The following is a 26,622-nucleotide window of genomic DNA, read 5'->3' as shown; positions in this document are numbered from 1 at the left end:
AATTAAATATTTTATTGCATTGATTATTTTAACTTTTCTTGGTGTTATATCTTGTTAATTACTCAATAGTTTATCTCAGATTTATTTTTCCTTATTGTTACATTTCCTATATTGTGTAATTTATTTTTTTCCTCCTGGATTCCTTTCAGAAACTTCAGGGTTCATTTTAACTTACTGAATATTCATCACTTTAATAGTATATGGATATTACTATGTAATGTATTATGGAACTATTTTTGAAAGTCTGTAAATTATAAACCTAAGTTTATTTAACATAAATAACTATATGATAATACCATGGGATGGCCATACCCTTTCATTCTAGTTGTACCAAGCTGGAATAGGTTTCCCGGTTTATTACATTTTTCATTTCATTGCTTTACTACCAATTTTTTTTTTTTCTCTTCAATTTAAATGTTCCATTATTCAGATTTTGTTGAAATCTTGCCATGTCAAATTTTCTATTTGTATTATCTTACCACCACTCACTTTATTTTGTTAAATTAAGTTTATTTCCAACTATTCTATGTGGGCTGCATTCTTTTGTTCAACCTGTGATATTTCCTCCCTGGAACACTGCAGTAATGCTTCAGTTAATTCAGCTAAATTACAGTTACTGTGTATAAGTCACATTAGTAACAGAATTACCTGTTTTATGAAGTTAGATCAAATAGTTACGCCATGTAAGAAACACATTACATTTAACTTAAGGGAACCATACTGAATGTAGTTAACTGACCTCTTTTTCCATGATTGATCTTAATTTATTGACAGTTCTCATGAACACACAATATGAATTCAAAGAATATGTAAACGGAGAGAATGTTGCAGCAGAACTCAAATAACACTGTAAATGAAGAGAATTTCCAGCAGAACTTAAACAGCACGAAGACTATTCCCAGGAACATATAACCTAGGGAAATTATAAGAATAAAATTTCAACATTTAAAAGCAAAAAACTCCCTGAAGGAAGAGCACGAGCAACATTTAGTCTTCAAAGGAAGAAATATTTAGATAGATTTTCAATAAAAAATCTCCTCAATAGTCACTTAAATAATTTGATAATAATAATAATAATAATAATAATAATAATAAACTATATTCAATTACAAGTGAACTCAAATCACTGAATATCTAGCAAAATTCCAGTCATTTAAGTTCTAACAAAATCAATTTCTGAAATAAAAAATAGGAAAGTCAACTAACACAACCTTTATTTGCTCTTCCAATCACCTAACATAAAATTATTTCACAGAAAAGAATGTAAAAAAACAACAAGACATACCTACTATTTTCATCAGTCCTACGATTAAAACAGCAGAGTTTTTTCTTCATAATAACTACTATAAAATGCTTTATTTAATCAAAATGGAAATTTGCCTTTACAAACAATATATAAAATATTAGGGGAAAATTTTTCATAATTTTTATACTGACGTCTTCAGGCTCAATGCAATTTCACTGAACATTCTCCTCCTAATTTTCAGGGTAGAACCATGGCCTCTATATACGGGTGTGAAGAAGAACCCCCAACGCACCATCCAGGGAGGGAATTGCAGTTAGACAATTATGCCATACCTGGTCCTGGGAAATCACAAAAATTAAAATAGGTATGAAAGAGTACTATAAATCTAATACTCTAGGATAACTTTAGTCATGACGGATATACCTGCCAACTTTTAAATGGATTACTAATGTTCTTTAAAGGCAGATGCTCCTGTGTAAATTCAGAGAGACATATGAATACTTCTAACAGTTCTTCCACAGGACTCCCAGAGAAAGGGTCAAACTTTTCTAAATGCTTTAAAATTTTTGAAGTTCTATTCGTACTGTCTTTTCAAGTTCTTTAGATGGGAATTTTTTACTGCATAACAAGTGAGAAAACCACCATGACAGAAAGCCTGAGATTGTAATGAAATATTTTATTTCTGGCCATGAATCTCAAAATAGATCACCCCAGTGTTTCCAGAGGACACACACAACCAATTTTTAATTCCATCTTTTGATGCACATTTGTCTTTCATGACAGAACAGGGGTTAGACAAAGCATAATCTTTTATCTTTGATGTTCATAGTTTACACGAATCATGTACTGAAAGGCATTAAGTGGCAGGGAGGGATTTAGTTAGGTGAAAATGTAACAAGCAGTTTGGCCTATGCTGATGACTGGGTATTAAAGGCAGACTGTGTTGAAAGCTTGCAATCTATTATCTTGGAACTTGAAAATAGGAACAAAGAGTATGATATGAAAATTAGGCTTTCCAAGACTAAAGTAACGTTAGTAGGGAAGAAATATAAGAAGACTAAATGTCAGGTTGGGTATACCAAGCTGAAACAGGTAGATCATTTCAAGTATTTATGATACAGCAGAAGATGGCGTAAAAATTAACGGTAGGCTGACCAACAATCTGAGGTACATAGATGACATTGTCATCTTGGCTGACAGTACTGAAGGTCTTCAGCATCTGGTAATATAGAATCATAGCAGAAGGGGATAAACTTAATTAAAAATTCACACCGACAAGATTAAGGTGATAGCCGTTACCAGAACTCATAACACGCACATTCTTATGAACATTTATAGAGAAGAAGTTGAACAAGCGTGGAAATTTAAGTACCTTGGCAGCTGGATTACCGAGGACTTTGACCCAGATTTAGAAATACGTGTATGAATAGAAATGGCTCGTGCTAGCTTTTTCAAAATGAGGAATTTACTGTGTAACAGCAGCTTCAGCTTGGAGACACATCATATCGTCGGATGCTATGTATATTCTGTGTTTCTGTATGGAGCTGAGACATGGACCCTGGAATTTAACACCATTAGGAGAATAAATATCTACGAGGTGTGGATTTTCAGAAGAATGTTACAGATCTCGTGTACTGGCCACGTCTCCAATGCCGTCGTACTCAGGCGCAAGAGGAGGGTATGAATGTTGGTATGTACCATCAAGAAAAGAAAGGCAGACTACCTTGGGCATACTATTAGGAATGATAAGTACAACCTACTAAAATTGATCGTGCAGGTAAAAAGCTCTCTTGGCTGAGGAACTTATAGGATTGGACAGGAAAGATTCGAGTAGAGTGATGAGGACATTCCAACATCACAACATCATGCAGACTTCGTTGTGATTGTGGCCAACCTTCAGTAATTGAGAAGGCACTACAAGAAAAAGATGATATGTATTCTCCCCGAATGGTAGTATACGATAAGCGAGATTGAATCAAGGTGCATCAACATTAATGCAATGAACTCGCAGTTGCGATCACCAGTATCTTGCAAGAAAGAAGTCAGCTTCTGGACGAAACTATCTTTACATTGTTCTGTTTTATGAACAACCTTGCTTTTTGTAAGGGAAAGGTGGGTGGAGTTGGGATATCTTCTTCATAAGTTAGAAGTAACAGACATGAAAGTAGTGAGAATGATTGCTGGTACAAACAGGTGGGAAAAATGGCAGGACGGTACTCTGATTGAGGAGATAAAACTGGCTTCGGTAGTGAGGTCATGTGAGAGAGGTAGAGGGAGACCAATAAAATGATGGTTAGACTCAATTGCTAATGATTTAAGAAGTATGGACCTAAACGAAGCAGTACAACTAATTATAAATAAAGGATTGTGGAGGCATTAATTAACACTAGTTATACGGCTACTTTAATCACATAACTCACTCTTAAGTTCACTCAGACATATTACAGGTGAATGTACTTTCTACTGACATCTCACAGACTTTCCAGATATGCAACATGAGATTATACAAAATGTAGCTTTAAAATGTTTTATGATCATATAATGAGCACACTGATAACACAAATTGATAATTGTGGCCGGAGTTGGGACAGCTGTGGGGAAAAGACGGAAAAGTTCATTTGTTTCAAAAGATGTATTTTGCTTATAATGCCATATGAAATATCTCCTTCAAGGAAATGAACATAGGACTTATTGTTTGGAAGATTTTGCTTACAATGTTGTATAAGATATTATTTTTGGATCTATGAAGAAAAGAAATTATGAACTTTATTGAAGAATATATTAAAATCTTTTTTTAAATTTTTATCTTCGGTTGTACAAAATTATTACTATTAATAATGTGTGAAATTTTGTTGTAACTGGTATCTGCAAGCTTTAATATTTTACTTGTGAAACAGACTATACTGCCACGTGCCGTTAGTGGTGCAATGGGTGTTGCATAAGAGAATTTTTTCAAACATTAATTACCGGATTTGAAGAGAACTCGGTAGGAATAAAAACAAATTTAATTGGTGAATGTGAAAGTCGGAAGTAAAATTCTATGGCCTGATTGGTCATCTCGAGACTTGCACCATTTCCAGCTTCCGGCTCCTTCATGGGAGCGAAGCCTGTATCTGTGTCTTTCCCTTCTGACCAGCCAAGAGGGCGGACGCGCTCCTGCTTCCGCCCCGTGATGGGATGCCGGTATCGGGGTAAGCACCATTCTTTCTTGTTTTTCAGACTTTAACTTTATTTCAAATATAAATTTTCTTTCTGCGTAGGAGTTTACCTCCAGAATTTAAATTCACCATTAAATCGTTACAATGACTTGGCCTTTAGCTAAGCTCATTACATTTTAAAATTTTTGAGACAATTCTCCTTTCTTTTGTTTAAGATAATCGTAACTAACATGTAATTTCCCTTGGATTTGCCTCCCGTTGTGCTAATTCACTTAACTCACCCCAGTTAAAGCTATGCTCCTTTTCAGAAGTGTTTTTAGATGCCTATTGGGAAGGAAATGCGAACGACAGGAAGCATGACCAACAAATGGCAAACAAGTTAATATGGGAAGGATAGCTAATTCAAAAAGTGATGGAACCAACTAGAGGGAAAAATATCCTGGATGTGGTGCCGGTAAAACCAGATGAGCTCTATAGAAAAACCAAAGTAATAGATGGTATTGGTGATCATGAAGCTGTTTTTGTCATAGTTAAAAATAAATGTGATAGAAAGGAAAGTCTTAATAGTAGGATTATTAGGCAGTACCACATGGCTAATAAAGCAGGCGTGAGGCAGTTTCTAAAAAATAACTATGATCGGTGGAAAACGGTAAATAAAAATTTTTATGGTAAGAAAGATGTCGAACTTTAGGAAAAATTGGACAGTGAAAAGAAAAGAAGTACCGTAAGTTATCTTTGTATGTTCATCTGTTTATTTGTTGTACTTCAAAGTGTAATATTTTAAAAGGTGTTTTTTTTCATGTGCGTTAAAATGAAAAATGACTTGCTTTGTCTTTTTGGTATGTATGTTTTAAAGAAAAAATTTCAATTATTTGTTTTTCGGCGATTTTATATATAAATCAAGGGTTTTGATAACTTTTTAGACATGGTGTACTTGCACGTGTAAGGTTTGTAGGATGCTTCGAGGAATTTCCGGTTGCATCAGTATGGAAATTTCCTGAAGCTACGCGCGGTATTTTGTCAGCAGTCTTTTCTGGGCCCTCATTGGCCATAATCAAACCATTTGCTATTGGCGAATGCTAGAAATGCATGTGCCCTCGTTGGTTGTTTCACAATTTCACCACTTCCGGCTCTGGCCACTCGGCAATGGGTGAAGCTGTCTACCGCACCTGATGGGTCCTCAGCCCTCACAAGGTAAGCACGATCTCCTTCTTATTTCGGATTTTGAAGTTTCAAATGTAGCTTTAATTTAATTTTCCTTACCTCCGGAGTTTGCCCGAAATTTCTCCCGTTCGCCAAATTTAATTTCGCATTACTTAGCCCGCGTAGTTAGTCATATTCATTTTGTATTAGAGGCACTTTTCTTTTCTTTTGGTTTCATAAAATGTTTTATACGTAAGATTTCATTTCTCTTTTCTTTGGTTGTAATTTTACAAATTTTTATTTTCCCCACTGTGTGCTTCTCGTAACTCAGTTTCCTCTTAATATATTCTCATTCGGCACAAGCTCCTTCTCGTGTTTTAGGAAAGGCTGCTTCCTGGAAAGGCTCTGTGTTTAGATGTTTATTATTTTTACCTTTTATTTCTTTCATCATGTATTACTTTTCCATTGTTATCATGTCCTTATATGTAGGCATCATTTGTGAACATGTGTTACTTTTATTATTATTGTTCCGGGGTATTTGTGGAACGCAGAGAGAGGTAAAAGAAGGTGCGGGCATGAATGGGTCTAACTACAACATCAAGAATTGAATTAAAACTTTAACAAAGGTTATATTTCTTTAGAATTTCTCAAAAATTAACAAATAACAACATGACAGGTACAATTAGCAATCTTGAAACAAGACTTGGTATAAACCAAGATTCAGAACTTTAACAATTTTGGACTTCAAGCCCCTGGTTTTACAATTCCTGCACTCCCAGCTCAAATTTACAATTCAAAATGAGGAATACTTTAGTCAAGGGCAGAAATCCCCTAATTCAAAAGCACATGCTCCCTAAATTACAATATCTAGCCTTCCAGAGACACTCTTCATTATTACAAAACCTTCAAAAGAGCAAACAGGCTCTCAGTTTCTTCCAGACTACACGAGGCAACATTACATCAAAATCTAACATTCTCTGGCCTCTCAAGGCACGAATTACAAACAGAAAAAGTATTACACTGAGGTATCTAGTACCCAACCTACAAGGCCTTTGCAAAAAAAGAGAAGATAAATAAACGGCCCGAACACAAACTGAATGGAGGCGAACACTGCGCTCCGGATAATGAAATACAAAATCCTACAGGGCTCTTGGCCGATGACACTGGGGCTAGTCCCAAACTACTGAGGTGGCTCGGATGGAATTAACTTTAATTCATTACAGGAAAGAAAGGTTGCGAAAACGGAGTCACCTCAAACCAAGATGAAGGGGAGCTCGAGAGGGTAACTCACCCCTCTATCCCCGATTTATAGTTAAAGATTTTATGAAATTTTTACGTTAGCCGAAAGAAGATTTACATTTTAGAACAGTTTATTACATAACTAAAGGTTCGGACCTTCCCCTCGGATAAAGCTGCGGAGGTAGCTGCAGAAAAGAGAATTTATGTGGCCATTACCTTGTAGATGTTCTGCTGGCCGAAGAAAGAGGCGCCCAGCCTCCTGCCTTAACACACACACTTAAAGACGGCGATCAATTTCCAAACTTCTTGATGTATAGCAAAACAAAACAAGGAGAAATTCAATCAGTTTAGGAAACTTCACAATAACACAATTACTTAATATCTCAGTGGTGACATCTTCCGATTAATGTTCCAACTTCTTATGGTATCAATTTCACCTTTTGGTCGATAGAGGAGTTTATTAAGGCGCTTATTTTGAATGAGCGGAGTTGAGGTGTACCTCCCAGTACAATCATCATCATCATCATCATCATCATCATCACCATTATTATTATTATTATTATTATTATTGTACCGGGAGGTACACCTCAAGCCTGCACATTTAAAAGAAGCGCCTTAAGGAATTCTATCTATCAAACAAAACGTGAAACAGCTACTGCATGAAGTTGGGACGTTATTCAGAAGATGTCACTCATAAATAACAGAGTAATGTGTTATTTTAAAGTTTCCTAAACTGACTGGATTTATTTCTTTTGTTTTGGTGTACAACAAGTAGTCTGAACTTTTCTCCATAGATGTCCTTACAAAAACCGAGATCATGCACTCTGGTGCAAGGTGGAAAAGTGATTTAAAGAAGTTTTGTGTTTATAGGTTTTCATAACTAAATCAACTTTCATTTATTATGATATTTCAAGGTTTGCAACACTTCCTTTTCATACCACCAGCTTTTGAATCTGGCCAATGAGAAATTTTTGTATTTATTTTTCAGCCTATCACAGGCTTCTTGTAGCTTTTTATTCGGCCAATAAAAATGAGAGGGTGTGTCCGGATTTAGTCCAGAACCTTCTCAAAACTTCCCCTCAGGTATAAAAGCTGCGGCTTTTTCAAGCTACCTTGTCTTATAGATCGCCGAATTTCTGAGAGAGTGTGTGTTAAGACAGGAGGCGGGGGTGCCTCATTCTTTGGCAGGCAGAAAATCAGCCCAGGTAATGGTCCCCAGTTTTCTATCTCTGTAGCTATCTCCACAAACTTATCCAAGGGGAAGGTACTACTCTTTAACTATGCAACCACCGGTTTTCTAAAATGTAAACGTTCTTTTGGCTAATGTAAAATTTCATAAAGTCTTAAACTGTAAATTGGGGATAGAGAGTGCGTTATCCTCTCGAGTACCCTTTCAATTTATTTTGAGGTGACTACGATTTTGTAACTGTTTCTCTTCCTGTAAAGCCTTAATTAACCTCTCTTTCTAGTCACCTCAGTAGCTTGGGATTAGCCTCTGCATCATTGGGCCACAAGCCCAAGTAGGGTTTTATACTCGGTTTTCAAGGAGCGCAAGTGTACGTCTCCACACATTTTGAGTTTGGGCCAGTAATATTATCTTGTTCTTCTTTTCATGTAGGCCCAGTGGTATGGGTACTAGATATCTAGATGATATCTATGAGAGGTGCCTTTGGAAGGCCTTAAATTGTAACGGTTGGAGCAAAGTGCTGTGGATAATTTGTGTCTTGGGGGTTTTCACTCCTTTTTCTATCTAAAACCCATATTAGAGCCATTGTAAACTTGTAATTTTAGAGCTCAAAGCTCAAACCTTGTAAAGTACCAATCTGTGGGTTTTCTAGTCTTGTAATGAACATTATAATCGTACCTGTAATTTTGTTATTTCACTAAGTGAAAAGTTTTAGTTTGAGATTCTGAAAAGAAATATAACCTTTATTTCAAAGTTTTCAAAGAATCTTTGATATTGTAGATAGACCCATTCAAGCCCACACCTTCTTTCACCTCTCTGTGATCCACGAAAACACGGTAACAATTATTATTATGTCTTAACATGTAGGCATCATGTGCAAACATGTGTTACTTTTCTTAATTGTATTAAACTATTCCTAGGTACTTCTGGTATATTTTCAAAATCACCGCCGCGAAGCTTGTAAAATGTGTTGTGTTAAACTTACGTCATTGCCTCCAATTCCACTACATATTTTCGTCCCAATTTTAAATAACAGACTTGAACTTCATCATATACTGTATCTTTTATTCATACTATTCCTATCCAGTGAAGCCTTGGGTTTGATAATCTGTTCCGCAGGCGTGATATATATTGTTCAAGCTTTTTGTCAAGAAGATCCATTTCAGTGTCGGACATGGATTATTTTTAAAATACAATGTGACACAATTACTTTTAGATGAATGTTTTCATTTTTCAAAGTGATTTTAGTATGCGTACATATTTTATTCAATATGTTTGTACTGTTATTACTACATAACCACATTAAGAGTTCATCAATACGATTTATGTAATATGATAAGATTCCTCAGACCAAAGTGCGTTTTAAGATTGAAGAAGGCTGAGGATGACCAATAAAAAGTGGGCAAAACATGTACCTTTAAAATTCTGGTAATTTCTATGTACATTTCACCACACAATTGTGGAATAAATTGTATTGAATAGGTGGTATTATAAATGACTCCTTGTGTAAACTTAGTGATATAAGTGGTATGTTCCGAGCTGTCAGCGGAGAGATGGCGTGGAATGACATTAGTAGCTGAGTAAGTTTGAGTGGAGACTTTAAAAGTAGGAAAGATCACAATATGAAGATAAAGTTAGAATTCGAGAGGACAAATTGGGACAAATATTAATTTATAAAAAGGGGAGTTAGGATTGGAATTACTTCCCAAGGGAGATGTTCAATAAACTTCCAATTTCTCTGAAATCATTTCAGAAAAGGCTAGGAAAACAACAGATAGGGAATCTGCCACTTGGGTGACTGGCCTAAATGCAGATCAGTATTGATTGATAGATAGCAACTTATTTGGACTCAAGGTTAAGATTGTAAATCTCCCCCCCTTTCTTTTACTGTGTTAATATTTTTACATGCTCCTTTCTTTTATCTCATTTTGTTATAAGGGATCAGGCCTTTTACAAACCTTATAATGTGCCTTCTATTTTCCTTTCTTAAATGTAATTTGAAATTGCCATCAGCTGTACACATACCTGTGGATGCAGTCCAAAATTACCTTCATTTGTAAATGAGTTTATTTCCATTATTCTTGTTTTGTTTTGATTTTGTTCATCCCTTTTAATCTTGGTTTTGTTAGTTCATTAAATTAAGAGCTTGAGGGCGATTACCGTTTACCACTTATTCCATAGAACAAACACGTACCACCTACCTTTTAGGGTTCTATACTGCTTCTCACGTCCTTTATAGTTGTCACGTTTGTCAACCTGTTTGTTTGTTTCACACAGATTTGAGTCTGTGAACTTTGCGAGTGTTGTAACTGCTTTTATTGTCTTTTACACTTTTTTAACTTCATCAGATTCATTATTATTATTATTATTATTATTATTATGTTTTAATTTTTTCTGGGTGTAACCTGCAACGAGGTCACATTTTGGTAACAGAGCGTGTGTTGCGAATGAAGGATTGGTACACGGTAATTGACCCCCGAGCTAACCTTAATAAATTTAACTTAACTTTTAATCTTGTAAATTCTCGCTACCTTTAATGGTCTCAATTCGTTTCGGTCACATTGCTGTAACTGCGAAAAGTGTAATTTAATTGATGTCATTTTTCCTTTTAAAGGGTAATTACTGTGTGAGCATTGCTAATCTCTGTTTTTTTTTTTTTTTTTTTTCATGATGGTTCCTTCCACTCAATATTCACATCCCAAGGCAGTCGCCTATTATCTCCATATAAGGCAGCTGAATGTGTGTGGCATTCTGTCTGCGATGTGGAATCCGTGTTTTGCTGTTTTCAACCTGTAATTACCTGCATGTTGGAGGAAATAGTAAGTCACGGTCCATGATATTTTATGTCAGTCTGTTGTCAATTTTGCGTTTAAAAGTATTGCCTACGGTAATCCTTCTGCTAACCGAATGAATATTTTAAAGCTATATCATCACATTGCATGTGCCATGTTCTGAGAGTCTTCTTTGATAAATTTCAATATGCGTTCATTAATTTAAAGTTTTCTCGATCCATGTGTTTCGATTGTAACGTCTGTGTAATCAGCTGTTGCTTAAGGATATGTAATCAAGTCGTACTAGGTACTGTACTTCCTCGTGTGACTTCGCACTTTACCTTTCGAACAGCTGATGTACGTATTTGTTGAAGACAGCTGATTGCTTGACCTACTTTGAGTATGAGCACCCTATTCCATCTTCAAAACTAACTCTTCATATTCTTCTTGTTCTTCTTCCAGATGACGTAATTTTAAATTCAATTGTCGTACTGGTTATCATGTACGTGTTAATAAGTCTTCAGCATGGAGTTTCACTGGATTTTTCAAAAATATATTTTGGAAAATTTTGAGTAACAAACTTCGTAATTCTTTCAACGATTTTTTTGAAGGTTAATCTGTTTCGTAAATTTGGTGTTTCAGTAAATTATTTTGCGGATTTCAAATTTCATTTCTAGTTACCTGCAGTGTAAGTACATTTCGTTTGGCATTATTGTTCGTGTGTGTTCATTTAATATTTTCTGTAATGTTGTGTTGTATTTTGGGCTTCTACTGTACCTGGGTTCGATTCTGAGTAAGTATGGGATTACTTTGGGCATTCCTCTAGTCAGTTCCTAAATTGTTAAATCAGGTAGGAGATTATGGGGTCTCTGAACCTGTCCGAAAAATTTCCTAAATCATCTGAGTTTTTTGATTATGCAATTTTCTATTTTCTTGTCATTTATTTTTTCTATTATCCTGTGAATCCCTATATTTGCTAGGGAGGGTTCTATGAGGACTTGGATGGTCTTACAGGGTGAAACAGTGCTCACCATACTACTAGACTACGTAATGCTGAGGCCTTTATGGCCAAATTTGACGGGTTATGGATGTGCACCTGTGCTTATGACATATTTGAGGTCTGGCGTTCATCTGATATGAGATTCTTTTGCAATCTTTTTCTTGGTATTAGATGGTTAGACGTAGGATATTGTCCATTAAGTATTGTGAACTATGTGCTAGGAGAATTTTCTTCAAAAGTTTGGGTTTCTTTATCCTGAGCTGTTCATTTCAGTTAAATCTCTTTTGTTGCATTGCAGGTCATTAAGATTTGTTCCTCAGTTATCCTAAATTCGCAGTAAAATTTTTCTTTTGCTATTTGCTTTACGTCGCACCAACACAGATAGGTCTTATGGCGATGATGGGACAGGAAAGGCCTAGGGATGGGGAGGAAGCAGCAGTGGCCTTAAGGTACAGCCCCAGCATTTGCCTGGTGTGAAAATGGGAAACCACGGAAAACCATCTTCAGGGCTGTCAACAGTGGGGTTCGAACCCACTATCTCCCGGATGTGAGCTCACAGCTGTGCTTGTAAAATTTTATGGTAAATTGCAGGTGTTACTGTTCAGTAAAATATCTTCAATAACCCTTAATTTTTCTGTTTTAATTTTAATTTTCACCTATGTTTATTTTAATCAGTTTCGGAATCAATGTGTCTTCAAAATTAATTTACTCAGTTTGTTCGATTATGGGGTCCAGGGGGCTGAGTAAGATTTGTAAATTTGGTTTCGGGCCTTGTCATGTCAGTCCACCAATATTTTGTAAATATTGTAAATATGGTGATGTCATTTGTGTTTGTCTTGGGTGCCTTGGGAAGGTAGGTGAACTGAGACTTAGGACTTAAGGTGCTGAGGGTTTATCGCCCTCCTGGGAGTAAGATACTGGTCCTAAGGTAGTCTCATGTCGTGTGATGAAATCAAGTAGTATTGAAGGTTATGTTTTGCCTTTCCTTCTGTTGGTACTTCTTGATTTGGGGTCATCGCACTGGTGTGTTTGTGTGTACTGTGTCCTTGTATTATTGTATGCTGGAGGATAGATAGGCATGGTGACCTTTGTGTGTCATGCTGTGATCTGATATTTTCTGGTATGAAGGTGTTATTTGTGCCTTTTTATTTTCTATATCAGTCAGATTTTGGTATGTGCACTCTTGTACTATTTTTATTTTCATTTGGCTCTTGACTGCTAATTTAATATGATCCTCAATTCAGCATTCTGGATTAAATTGCATTTTCTTGTTTGGTGTGGTAAAACGTGCTACGTAATGCGACTTTTATCAGTATTACATTTTAAAATTAATATACATGATGAAGTGGATAGTGACTTAATAACCTCAATTTTGTGATTTGTCATGTGAGCAATGTTGCAAGCTATTGTACTAAAATCTAATTGTCCCCCTGGTTTGGATTCATTTGCAACATTCAAAATTTAACATCCCCATTCATTTCTCAAAATTTAACATCCCCATTCGTTTACTTTTCTGAAAATTAAGAATGTACCTAAGGCTGGTAACTTCAAGATGAATTTGAATATTAAACGAGGATATGGTTAATACATTAAATTGCCCTAAATTATAAAGTTTTATGTGTGTAGCACTTCAGTTTGTAATGAAGGTCTAGTTTGGGTAATTTTCTTTACCTGGAGGATGTTTTCTCTTTTGTGCCGACCTCTCATACCTGCTGTGCTCCAACTGTTTGGTAGTAAATTATGTATAAAGGTATTTTTGTGAATCGTAATGCATTTGTACTATATCCTCATTAGCATATGTTTTTTCTGGTAAATGAATTTATTTAAATTTTGTGTTATGTAAGATTCTGTTTTTATACTGTGATCTTGCGGGTCTAGGGTAAACTCCTACAGCAGGGTGTCTACTGAGTTCCATTTTCAAAATTTCAGTATATTTCCAGTATATTCAGTATAACTAAAAACATTTCAGTACCTAATGCTATGAATTTTTTTGAAGTTCTTTAGGAAGAATTACACTCTTGACGATTTCAGGTTTATAATTTTTTGCCAACAAATGCATATTTTGTTTTTAGTAAATTCAGTTAGCCTTAATTTTTTTACTACAAACAATCTTTTAACATTTTTTTACAGGGCCTCCCTACTCCCCTCACAACCCTCCACTCCATCTATTGCTTTTAAATCTTTAATTAGAAAATTTATACACACTCTTGCTTTGGAAAAAGAATTACTATCGCAATGAATACAAATTTATTTGTAAGACTATTAAGACAATTAATTACAAGACAAAAAGTTGACAAATTGCCAGTTTTATATAAATGAAAAAAAAATTGCATTTATAGCTTCATACTATATAACTGTTCGTTTTCAATTTAGAATGCTGTGTATCTCTCTCTCTCTCTCTCTCTCTCTCTCTCTCTCTCTATATATATATATATATATATATATATATATATATACTGGAAAAGTCTTATCTAACATCACTGTTTATAAGTGACAATGCACTTTTGGCTGTTTGGATCACTTTGTTAATACATCCAACAAACACAGCCAAAGAAACAGTATCACATAACACACTGCGGAAGTAAGCTGTTCTTGAAAAGATTCTGTACCAGGCTTATTCCAAATTAAAACTTGTTCTACATAATAAGTCACAAGAAATACATAATTATATATTAAATCAATCCCTTATATATATATGTGTGTGTGTGTGTGTGTGTGTAATGTACAGAAAGTTGTGTGCTATGCTATATAGTTTATACATTTTATAACATTTGTGAATTATTATCATATGTATTTAATTATCAATTCAAAATGTCTATACATTATACAAAAAACACACACAAAACTGTAATTTTGTCAGTATTTTCACCTCTTTCTCCAATTTTGTCTCTTCCTTAGCACTCTGCATTACACATTGTTTCTTCAATTCTATATGTTTTATTTCTTCTGCTGCTTTCTTTTGGCTGCGATGTTATCTGTATTCTCTTTATACTTTTCTAAAGCTTCATTTCACAATGTTGATGCATTTTTGGCTGTAGGGATCATCTTTTTCAAAATACTGACAGCTAATACTCCACCAGTTGCAGATACTGCATCATACACCAGATGCTGTGCAATCAAGCTATTTTCATGAAGATTCTCTACTAGGCATTCTTTGTTTATTGGAAAACCTCTTTCTACAGTAATGTTGCTGTGAAACAAAACAAGCATTTTTTGTGTTAAGTGGATCAGCTCTTTTGAAACACTGGGTTGAAAATAGGCGGTTCTAAGAAAATCGTCCAATCGATCGGTTTTGGGATCAAATTTCTTGAGATACTTCACTACTTCTTCTTTGATGAGAAATCTACGTAGTCTTGTTTTCCAATATCAGCTTCCATAGGAGACAATTGTTTTGTCTCAACAAGAACTTCTAATGCAGCAGTTACCCTGCAGATCCTAATAGACGAATTGGTCATAATTGCAGGATTGAAGAATATGGCACCTCTTAAACTTGAAAGCAAAAGATATTTTGACAAAAATCTTTATACAAGTATCAACAAGAAATTTTCTGCAGTCTCCACAGAACTGAAGAACTATCACATCTTTTATTCCCTTACCTTTTAAAGCTTCTGAGGCTGCAAATCCAATGTCAACAGCATGGAACGGCTTGAAGCTTTCTGTTTTCTTCAAATCAATTGAAAGAAGTTTCTTACCAGTATTTGCTGACTAAAATCTGGTTATTTACACTTCTTCCAACAAGTATTCAAGCATAGTACTACGATCATAGAACATAAAAGGCAAAAGAAGATCATTACTCTGATACTGAGAGAGATACTGTTCCAGTTCAAGGGAAACAGAACGCATGAATCCCAACTATGCTGGGAGCAGGTAATTTCCTACAAAACGTTTTATAATTCCCAACTTTTCTGATGCAGGAGGTTTTCCTCAAAAGCATCAACATACTTTTTAATATGTGGCAGTATTTCCACAGCTCTTTCAATAACTTTTGAGTTTTTGACCCATCTGATAGAGTAGAACTTCAGAGGAAAGAGATGTGATCCTGTTATTCGTTTGTGATCTGTGCATGTACCTGGAAAGTCCTTGAAGAAGTAATATAGAGAGGTGCAAAAAATCTGTGAATGTTCCATTCAGAGTTGTTTTGTGCCATTTTATACGCACCATGAATAGTATGCAAGGAGCAGGTACCAAAATCCAACAGCTCCAGATCTGAAGTTGAATCACCTAAGTACTTTTTTATATCTTTAAAAAATTTCAGGACCGAGCTCGATAGCTGCAGTTGCTTACGTGCGGCCAGTATCCAGTATTCGGGAGATAGTGGGTTCGAACCGCAATGTTGGCAGCGTTGAAGATGGTTTTCCGTGGTTTCCCATTTTAACACCAGGCAAATGCTGGGGCTGTACTTTAATTAAGGCCATGGTCGCTTCTTTTCCAGCCCTTTCCTGTTCCATCGTCGCCATAAGACCTATCTGTGTCAGTGCAGCGTAAAGGCAAAAAAATAAAAAAAAAATAAAAAAAATATAAATAAATAAATAAATAAATAAATAAATAAATAAAAAAAATAAAAATTCAGGTTTATATTGATACTTGCAGGATCTTTTTTGCATCCAAACCAGTGTCTTTCAAGTTTTGTAAAAATGTCATCAGAAGGTCCTCAGCAGTAATACGACCTAAAAATGCAGATGTAAGATATTTTGTTTGAACTAAGTTTCCATCCCAAAATCTAACAGCCATATCCATTTGACCCTTCTGAGTGACAGAATTTAAACTAACACTAGTATGTTTTTATTGTTCAATACAATACAATCTTAAAAATTAGGACTTTGTCCTTATTAAAATTGTTAACATAAAATTAATACACTGGATGGTAAATGTTTCGCCTATCAATAGTAGGCATCATCAGCCATATTTTTTACCTTAAGAATAGATCAGGTGCCTGACTGGAAATGACTTAGGAATGCTGTTAAAAACTATGTCTTGTAAAATGGATTAGAGATCGTTAAACAACTATTACAATATAAAATATTTGTGTTAATATTTGAGTCTAAAAACATGACAATTAATTGAGGATTATGACATATGTGGTTGGTTCAAAGATATTACAATAAAGATAAAAATCAGAATATATTTTAACATCAAGAACCAACCACTGCAACTATTGAGACACCCTATATAGGTTTTCATTTTTACCTTTGCTCCTTTCTTAATATTAATGAATATTGCTTGCCCTGGGTTCATGGTATCCCAATTCCCGAGTGTGAGAAGGGGTCTCCTGATGGAGCTTTATTTGAGCCACTGGTTCGGTGATGCTAATTTTTATATTTTTTTATTTCTAATACACCCACATTGGAGCAAATCAATCAATCAATCTATATACAGTTAAGTTTTATGAATATTGGTTACAAATTTGGTTGATGTTTCTTCTTTTGTTCCCAGAAATGTTTCATTCTCTCTGACTTGGCTGCCCATTCTTTGTCAGTTATGTTGTACTGTTTGCGTGTATAGGTCTTCAGTTTTAAGTCTCAAATCATTATTTCTCACGATCCTTTTCTCTTCTCTGTTTTCAATTTGTTGAATTGTCAAGCCTAATTCATTTAAATCTCCTTGGACTTCTTTGAACCAGTGATTTTTAGTTTTACTTTTCCAAAAGTAATTGAATAAATGTTTGAGTATCCTAGTCTCTGGTAGTTGTGATATGTGACAGAAAAAAGCAACTCTTCTTTTCTGCATTGTATCTAATATAGACTCAGTCTCCTGGTATACAACTTCATTAGGTAGTAATTGCCATTGTCCATCTACTTCGTGTTTATTGTTTAGAATTGTTCCAATGATTCGTCTATCTATTTTCTGTAATTTATCTGTAGCTGATTTTGTATTCAAATTGAATAAGGTTTCACTAGCATAGGTTGCTTCAGGCTTAATAAAGAAGTTGTAGTGTTTAAATTTTGCATTTATCGAGAGAGATTTTTTTCTTGCAGGTTGGCCAAGTAATGTGTTGTGCTTATTTTTTTTTTTTTTTTTGCTATTGGCTTTACGTCGCACCGACAGAGATATGTCTTATGGCGACGGTGGGACAGGAAAGGGCTAGGATTGGGAAGGAAGCGGCCGTGGCCTTAATTAAGGTACAGCCCCAGCATTTGCCTGGTGTGAAAATGGAAAACCACGGAAAACCATTTTCAGGGCTGCCGACAGTGGGGTTCGAATCTACTATCTCCCGAATACTGGATACTGGCCGCACTTAAGCGACTGCAGCTATCGAGCTCGGTATTGTGTGCTTATTTTAATTTGGTAATTCTATTTTCAACTGTTATTTTCTCTTTTAAGTTCCAAGTTATAATCTCTCCAAGATATATAAATTTATTAACAACCTTAATTTGTTTGTTATTAGTCAGTGTGATAGGTGATGTTTCCACTTTGAAGGATGGCATCGTTTTCGTTTTTTCAAGGGAGATTTGTAATCTAATTTTTGCTGCTATTTGTTCTAATTCTTCAATTTGGAGTTTGGCCTCTTCCACACTACTTGCAAGTACCGCAAGGTCATCTGCAAATGCTACACAATTGAGTTTGATATTTTTGCCAATCCTGATGTTTGGCTGACATTTCTTAGACCATTCTCGCATGACTTTCACCAATGCACTTCAGAATGGTTGGGCACTGGTCTTGCTTCATCTATTCCCCTTTACTGTTGTGTATCCGTTTATGTTGCAGTTGCTGCAAAAACTTCGGTCCATCTGGTGGACAAATTGCTGTGCCTGTTTGGATGCCGCACTAAACTACTTGGTCGCAACGGTCTGACACAGGGACCGAGTTGTTGGAATGTTCCAGCTTGCGGCAGTTACGCCATACTGCACGATACATCACTGTCTGTTTTCAGTCAGTTCACTAGATGGGTGAGCTGGGCTGAAGGTTACCAGGTTGCCATGGGTGGACTGGAAGTGTATGGGAGTTTGTTGGCAGCCGGCCGGTGTCATCAGCTACGTAAGTCAGCGAAACTACAGGTCACGATGGAAAATGCTACAATGCATAATGGATGTTCCAGTTGAGAACGGCATCAAGATATTAAGTGTTGTGTCATATACTCCTTGCTCCCCAAAATTTAGTCTTTTAAAAATCGAGCCTTGGCTCAATTTTAAGTGGGGGAAAGATGTGGCCAGAGTTGGGACAGCTGTGGGAAAAAGACGGAAAATTTATTTGTTGTTTCAAAATTTATCTTGCTTATAATGCTGTATAAAATATCTCCTTCGAGGAAATGAACATAGGACTTATTGCCAATCAATGGCAACGTAGGACATATTGTTTGGAAGATTTTGCTTATAATGTTGTATATTATTTTGGTATCTATGAAGAAAAGAAATTTTGAACTATAATGAAGAATAACTATATTTTAAAAATGTTTTTGGATTGTACAATATTATTATTAATATGTGAAATTTTTGTTGTAACTGATATCTGCAAGCTTTAATATTTTACTTGTGAAACAGACACTGCCACGTGTCTGCAGTGGCGCAATGGGTGTTGCATGCAAGATTTTTTCGAACATTAATTACCAGATATGAAGAGAACTCTAATTGGTAGGAATAAAAACAAATGTAATTGGTGAATGTGAAAGTCAGAGTAAAATTCTATTGCCTGATTGGTCACCTCGGGAGTGGCACCATTTGAGACTTCTCGCTCCTTCGTGGGAGTCTGTCTTTCCCTTCTGCCCACCCTAGAGGGCGGAAATGCTCCTGCTTCCGTCCCTTGATGGGATGCCCGCCTCGGGGTAAGCGCTATTCTTTCTTGTTTTTTGGACTTTAACTCTATTTCAAATATAAATTTTCTTTTTGCGCAGGAGTTTACCCTCGGAATTTAAATTCACTATCAAATCGTTAGAAGATAAGGAAGTACTATTGATGGGAGATCTAAATGCACAAGTTGGAATGGAAAGGCGAGGAAAGGAAGAAGTTGTAGGGCCCTTTGGATATGGAAATGTAAATCCAGAAGGCGAGTTGTTGGTGGATTTTTGCATGAGGAATCAAATGATTGTTGGAAACACCTGGTTTAGGAAGAAGAACAGTCAGAAGATTACCAGGTATGGTTGGGGAGACAGACGAACAAAGACCATGATTGATTATATAATCATAGAGAAAGAACACCGGAAGAACCTTGTAGATGTAACAGCCATGCCTGAAGAAGCCTTTGGTGGAGATCATAGAGTTCTGATAGGAAAATTGAAAGTTGGAAAGATTGAAAAACCCCAATTAAGAAGAGAGAAAAGAATTAAAGTATGGAAGTTGAAGGAGAAAAGCATACAAGAAGAATTTCAAAGGGAAATAATAGCCTTAGTACCCAGGACAGAAGTGGGGAATGTTGAAGAGGAATGAAAAAGATTTAAGGAAGCACTGGTTGGATGTGCAGAAAAGGTGTGTGGTAGAACATCAGGAAATGTGATAGACAAAGAAACACACTGGTGGAATGATAGGGTAAAGATTAAAGTGAAGGAAAAGAAAATGGCATGGAAAGCATGGAAAACATCTAAGACTGAAGAAAGTAGAAGAAAATATGTGGAGGCAAAGAATTTGGCCAAGAAAGTAGTGGAGGAAGAAAAGAGGAAAAGCTGGGCCTTATTCACACAGAAATTGAGAGATGATATGCAGGGCAGCAAGAAATTACTGTATGGTATCTTAAGAAACAAAAAGAGAGATCAAGTAAACACCAGATTTGTGAAGGATGAAAGTGGTATAATTTTAACACAGCCAGAAGAAATAAGAAATAGATGGAGAGAGTATTTTCAGAAGCTGCTGAACATAGGAACGGATGACAGTCATTCAATGGACGACCAGGAAAGGTAATTAGTTGATGAAGAAATGGATAAAGAAATTACAATGAATGAAATTGAAATGGCAGTAAGAAAGACAAAGAATGGAAAAACTGCTGGAATAGATGAAATTTCAGTGGAGATGATAAAGGCAGCTGGAGCTGTAGGCCTGCAGTGGACATATCAGGTTCTCAGGAATGTCTGGGAGAATAAGTAGGTCCCTGAGGATTGGCAAAAAGGAAAAATCATCCCAATTTTCAAGAAAGGTGATAAGAAAGTTTTGAAGAACTACAGGGGAATTACTCTAATATCCCATGTTGCTAAGATAATGGAAAGGATACTGGAAAGTAGAATAAGGTTGAGGGTTGAGAATCAGATGCAGGAAAATCAGTTTGGTTTCAGAAGTGGAAGGTCAACAATAGAGCCCATTTTCATTGAGACAACTAATGGAAAAGCACTGAGAGTACGGGAATGATATGGTGATGACTTTCATTGACATTGAAAAGGCATATGACAGAGTCCCCAGGACGAAAGTTTGGGACAGTCTGGTGCAAAAAGGAACTGGACAGGGATTAATAAAAATGATCATGGCATTGTATAAGGAATGTTGTTGTTACGTGCAAACACAAGTTGGCAGGACAAGTTGGTTCAAAATAACTAGTGGGCTAATACAGGGAAGTGTTCTATCACCAATCCTGTTTACAATAGTAATGGATGACATCATGAGAACAGCAAAAGCAGCATATGGAGGAAGAGAAATGAACATGATGTTATTTGCAGATGATATTGTGATTTGGGGAGAAGACAACAGGAAGGTTCAAGCACAGTTGAATGTGGTGAATGGGAAGATCGAAGAATGTGGATTGAAAATAAGTGTAGAAAAGAGTAAAACTCTTGTTATGGCTAGAGGGGAGAAAGAAGGGAAAGGTCAGATTAGACTTGCAGACAAGCCCCTGGAAGTAGTGGAAACGTTTAAATACCTGGGGAGTGAATTAATGGAGAATGCTCGACTGGATGCTGAGATTAGTAAAAGGATTCAAGCTGGAAGTTGTTTCTATCATAGTGTAAGAAATATGTTATGGGACAAAGATATGCCAATGGAAGCAAAGGATACTATGTACAAGATGTATTACGTACCCATAACAACTTACGGAGCAGAAACTTGGACAATGACAAAGAAGGATGAGAGTCGAATACAGGCAGCCGAAATGAAGTTTTTGAGGAGTATGATACAGAAGAGTAGAAGAGACAAAATAAGGAATGAGAAAATCCGGGAAGAAATTGAAGTGGAAAAAATGAACGATAGAATAGAGAAGAGGCGGCTAAGATGGTTTGGGCACATAAAGCGAATGAGCGACGAAAGAATGCCAAAAAAAAAAGGTGATGGAAATGCAAATCCAAGGAAGGAGAGGCCGTGGACAACCACGATTGAGATGGAAGGATACCATCCAACGCAGCATCATAGAAAGAAACCTGGACTGGGACACAGTGTTGGAGGAGGAGTGGTGGAAAGACCGAAGAAAGTGGAGAGGAACCATATTTGCCCCTAACCGGCTACAGCTGGATAAAGGGAAATGATGATGATGATGATGATGATGATTATTAAATCGTTACTATGACAGCATATTATAATGGCATCAAACAGGCGACCCAGTGGCCATGTGAAGTGCACAGCAATGATAGTGCATATTTTCCTACAGCAACAGCATTTGCAAATCGCACACTTTGTACAATTTTTCTTAACTCATTTTTAAAAGAAATTGATTTTTATGAAATGAGAGTGCTATTTGTCACTCTTAATGTCTATTCTCTTTCTTTTGAATGCCTATTTGTTACAATCGGTTACATGTGAGTGCCACAAAAGGGATCTATACTACTGAAATAATATATATGATAAGGTACAGGCCGCAAATCCAAGGTCTTGATTCAATATAGCCAGGGGTGGATAGGTGGGAATGAGCAGATTGCTGGACTTGACGTGTCTTTTTTACATTTATACTTTGTATATTTATTTCGTGTGGCTATTTCTAGCCTGGTGCAGCCCTTGTAAAGCAGACCCTCCGGTGAGGGTGGGCAGCATCTGCCATATGCAGGTAACTGCGTGTTATTGTGGTGGAGGATAGTGTTATGTTTGGTGCGCGAGTTGCAGGGACGTTAGGGACAGCACAAACACCCAGCCCCCGAGCCATTTGAATTAACCAAATTCCCGACCCGGCCGGGAATCGAACCCGGGACCCTCTGAACCGAAGGCCAGTACGCTAACCATTCAGCCAACGAGTCGGACATTTATACTTTGTGTATATAGGAATGATTATGTCAAACAGAATATTAGGTTTTTTCATTGATTTCGTTAATATTATAGTTAGGGTTAAAGTTCTGTTCTAAATGAATGTAACAGTCTCCAATATGTTGAGCATGGTACCCTTCTTATCCACTTTCAATATAGGCCTACATAAATATTGGTCAATTGATGTAAAACTATGCTTAAAGTCTGCCACATGCTGTGCCATGGCAGAGACCCAATTGTATCTTGAAGCATTAACGTGTTCCATGTATCTTATTGGAAAATTACTTCCTGTTTGTCCTATGTATGTAATTTTAAAGCTATTGCCTTGTAGTTTGTACACACCTGATTGAGAAAATGTATTAGTTTGATTAATGGTACACATATTATAGAAATTGGAAAAATTGTTATTATTTGTTTTAAAAGCTATTTGTTGGTTGTTTATCTTGAAAATATTAGTAACTAGCTGATGTATCCATGCTTTGCTACGGAACTCTACAATGCATACAGAATTCTAGGTTAGGTAGTGTACACGTTGTGAATAAGATTGTATTAAATTCCATAGCTCTTAGCTTTACCACAGAAACGCGACGGGCAAGTTGCCATCCATCTTTTGTTATGTGAAGACTAGGTTACGGAATTTTCATTGTAATGGTAGGCCCTCTTGCCGACCAGTCACAATCAAGTTGGGGTGTTTTCATTGTACTGGCAGACACTCACTCTCCACCTGCGTTTTAGATCCTCAGACAGACTGTCTCAGTGGTTTTCAACTGCAATCCACATAGGACATTACAACAACGTCAGTTACGATTAAAAACAATGCCATCATATGAAATACTCAATCAAATGAAAAACCACACATTTTCTCACTTTTAACGAATAGTACTGCACTATACAATAATAAAGTTTTATTATGAATCCACCTGTTCAATACATTATAATGTTATTACATTTAAAATAACTTCATTAGTTAAAAAGTTATATATGGGACATGTTTCGCTCCCTTATAGAGCATCATCAGCCAAATCTGAATCTCAAATAATTGTTATTTACGTAAATAAAGACTTAAAAACTATTAGAACATTTTTGACAAACTTAAAACTTATTCTATTAGAAAATCATAAAATATAAAATCTTTGTATACATGGCTTAATTACATGTGCTTAATAGGAAGATACATTAAAATTATGGAAGAGAGAGTACTAAAATATAAAATAAATAATATATATATCATGTCCAAAATCCTAGAAAGACGTGAAGATCAATCTTAGGACCTAAATTTGAGGATTTTCTTAGCAATGATATCTGGTAAAAAAGTTATTTATCCCTTGTGGATAAGAGTCTATAAAGATTCAAAATTTATCGTCAATTTGATGACTGAACTTATAACAGGATAAATGTTGGTCTTCAAGAAATTTAAATGCTTGTTGTCATGTGACCTCGGCGAATGCTGTTGAAAAGATATGTTCTTATAGATGTCAATGACCGTTCGTTGAACTAATGGATTTGATAAGGATGATTGAAACGTTTGTATTGAAAGCTGCTGCTTGGTTTATCTTGTTGAATGTCTGTAACAAGAAAGGAATCTTGTAAGTAATCGGAATTTGTGTTGCTAGTTAAGAGTGTGCTTCTAGAAACTTCACTTACCCCTCCAATTGCTGTTTGTCGGTTTGGTGTTGTCCGAGGATATGTAGTGACTGTCTGTTCTGAGTCTACTCCTTGTGTTGTAAGAGTGAGGTGGTGGGGGTTGAGGGGAGGGAGTAGGGGTAGGAGGAGAAATGTTTGTGGGTGTGGTTTTGGAAGGGGAATATCTAGTAGGAGCGCAGGGAGGGGTTGAGTTCTTGAATGTTGGATGATTATTAGTTGTTTTGGGAATGAAAACTTTGGCAAAATTACTTTATTCTAGATTAAGCGTCTTTAAGAGTTTCGGTAATTGTTCGTGTTACGGATTTCTTATTTCAATTTCGTCATTTAATTTTTTTTCCTTATTGAAATACTGGTCTAATGTGGATATAAATATTTTCTAATTCTGTCATTAGTTTACCTTTTTCTATCTTCTTTATAATTTTTAGGTCTTTCTCTATGGTTGTAAATTGGTGGCCTGACTCTCTCATGTGGGCACTCATCGCAGAATGTTTGTTGTGCTCTGTAGCATTAACATGTTCTAAGTATCTTGTGAGAAAGTTACGGCCAGTTTGGCCAACATATGAACATTTACATTCTACACATGTTAATCTATAGATGCCAGAACTTAGATAAGGGTTCTTGTTGGAATTTATACTATTGTGGTTGAAAAAAATGTTTCTGTTTGTATTTTGTGTTTTGAATGCTACATTCACATCTCGTTTTTTGATGGGATTAATTATTTGAAAAATGGCTGGATTGGTGAATGTAAACGTTGCGAATTTGGACTGCTTAGTTTTTTCGGGAGTAAGATTAGTTACTAACATTTGTTTTACTTTATTGATGATCCGATTGACTATATTTATTTCATATCCATTAATTGAGGCCAGATCTTTTATAAAATCGAGTTCCTTTTTTAAGTTACTCTCTGAAAGGGGGATTTTGAAAGCTCTATAAACTAAACTGTAAAAAGCCACCTGTTTATGTGATTTTGGGTGAAGAGAATCATTTTTTATCGTTAGAGGAGCGTATGATGGTTTTCTAAATATTTGAAATTCAAATCTATCTCTTATTCGTGTTACATTAATATCCAGGAAGTTTATTGAGTTGTTAGTTTCATCTTCTTTCGTGAATTTTATATTTGGGTCAATATTATTTAAGAAACTTAGGATTTTTTCACTATCATTTTTTTTTTGGCTATCTATTATGACAAAGGTGTCGTCTACATATCTGATCCAAAGGCAAAGTCCATTTATTTTTGTGTTTATTTTGTTTTGCTCCAAATGATCCATATATATGTCTGCCAGTATGCCCGACGTGGGGTCTCCCATTGCTAGGCATGTTTGATGGTAAATCTTTTTATTAAATGTGAAGTAATTATTGTTTAATACAAATTTCAGTAGGTTTACGAATTCATCTATTTCACATCTACTTAATTTACTGTATGTAAGGAGATTGTGTTTGATGATATTGATGGTTTCTTTAACCGGTATATTTGGATACATGTTGGTAAACCAAGATAAACCAAGCAGCAGCTTTCAATACAAACGTTGATTTACGTCCCTTTCAATCATCCTTATCAAATCCATTAGTTCAACGAACGGTCATTGACATCTATAAGAACATATCTTTTCAACAGCATTCGCCGAGGTCACATGACAACAAGCATTTAAATTTCTTGAAGACCAACATTTATCCTGTTATAAGTTCAATCATCAAATTGACAATAAATTTTGAATCTTTATAGACTCTTATCCACAAGGGATAAATAACTTTTTTACCAGATCTCATTGCTAAGTAAATCCTCAAATTTAGGTCCTAAGATTGATCTTCACGTCTTTCTAGGATTTTGGACATGATATATATATTATTTATTTTATATTTTAGTACTGTCTCTTCCATAATTTTAATGTATCTTCCTATTAAGCACATGTAATTAAGCCATGTATACAAAGATTTTATATTTTATGATTTTCTAATAGAATAAGTTTTAAGTTTGTCAAAAATGTTCTAATAGTTCTTAAGTCTTTATTTACGTAAATAACAATTATTTGAGATTCAGATTTGGCTGATGATGCTCTATAAGGGAGCGAAACATGTCCCATATATAACTTTTTAACTAATGAAGTTATTTTAAATGTAATAACATTATAATGTATTGAACAGGTGGATTCATAA

At 35.6% G+C, this 26,622-nt stretch overlaps 1 protein-coding gene across 4 annotated transcripts in view; it reads right to left on the bottom strand.

The window, feature by feature from the left end:
- Pabp2 (poly(A) binding protein nuclear 1) overlaps positions 1–26,622 on the bottom strand; it is a 234,591-nt gene that overhangs the window by 44,489 nt on the left and 163,480 nt on the right. Inside the window, exon 7 of one of the 4 annotated variants that reach the window (XM_067147927.2) lies at positions 1,298–1,584. The exons of the other annotated variants lie outside the window; for them this stretch is intronic. Within the exon in view, the coding sequence (XP_067004028.1) occupies positions 1,560–1,584 (25 nt within the window). The 3' untranslated portion in view covers positions 1,298–1,559. Of the gene's footprint in view, positions 1–1,297; positions 1,585–26,622 lie in introns of those variants that run through there. 4 annotated transcript variants of the gene reach the window in all.

Source organism: Anabrus simplex, chromosome 5 (assembly GCF_040414725.1).
Source record: "Anabrus simplex isolate iqAnaSimp1 chromosome 5, ASM4041472v1, whole genome shotgun sequence".
Lineage (NCBI taxonomy): Eukaryota > Metazoa > Arthropoda > Insecta > Orthoptera > Tettigoniidae > Anabrus > Anabrus simplex.
The sequence above is the reverse complement of the archived record's forward strand: the minus strand, read 5'-3'. Positions and strand labels throughout refer to the sequence as shown.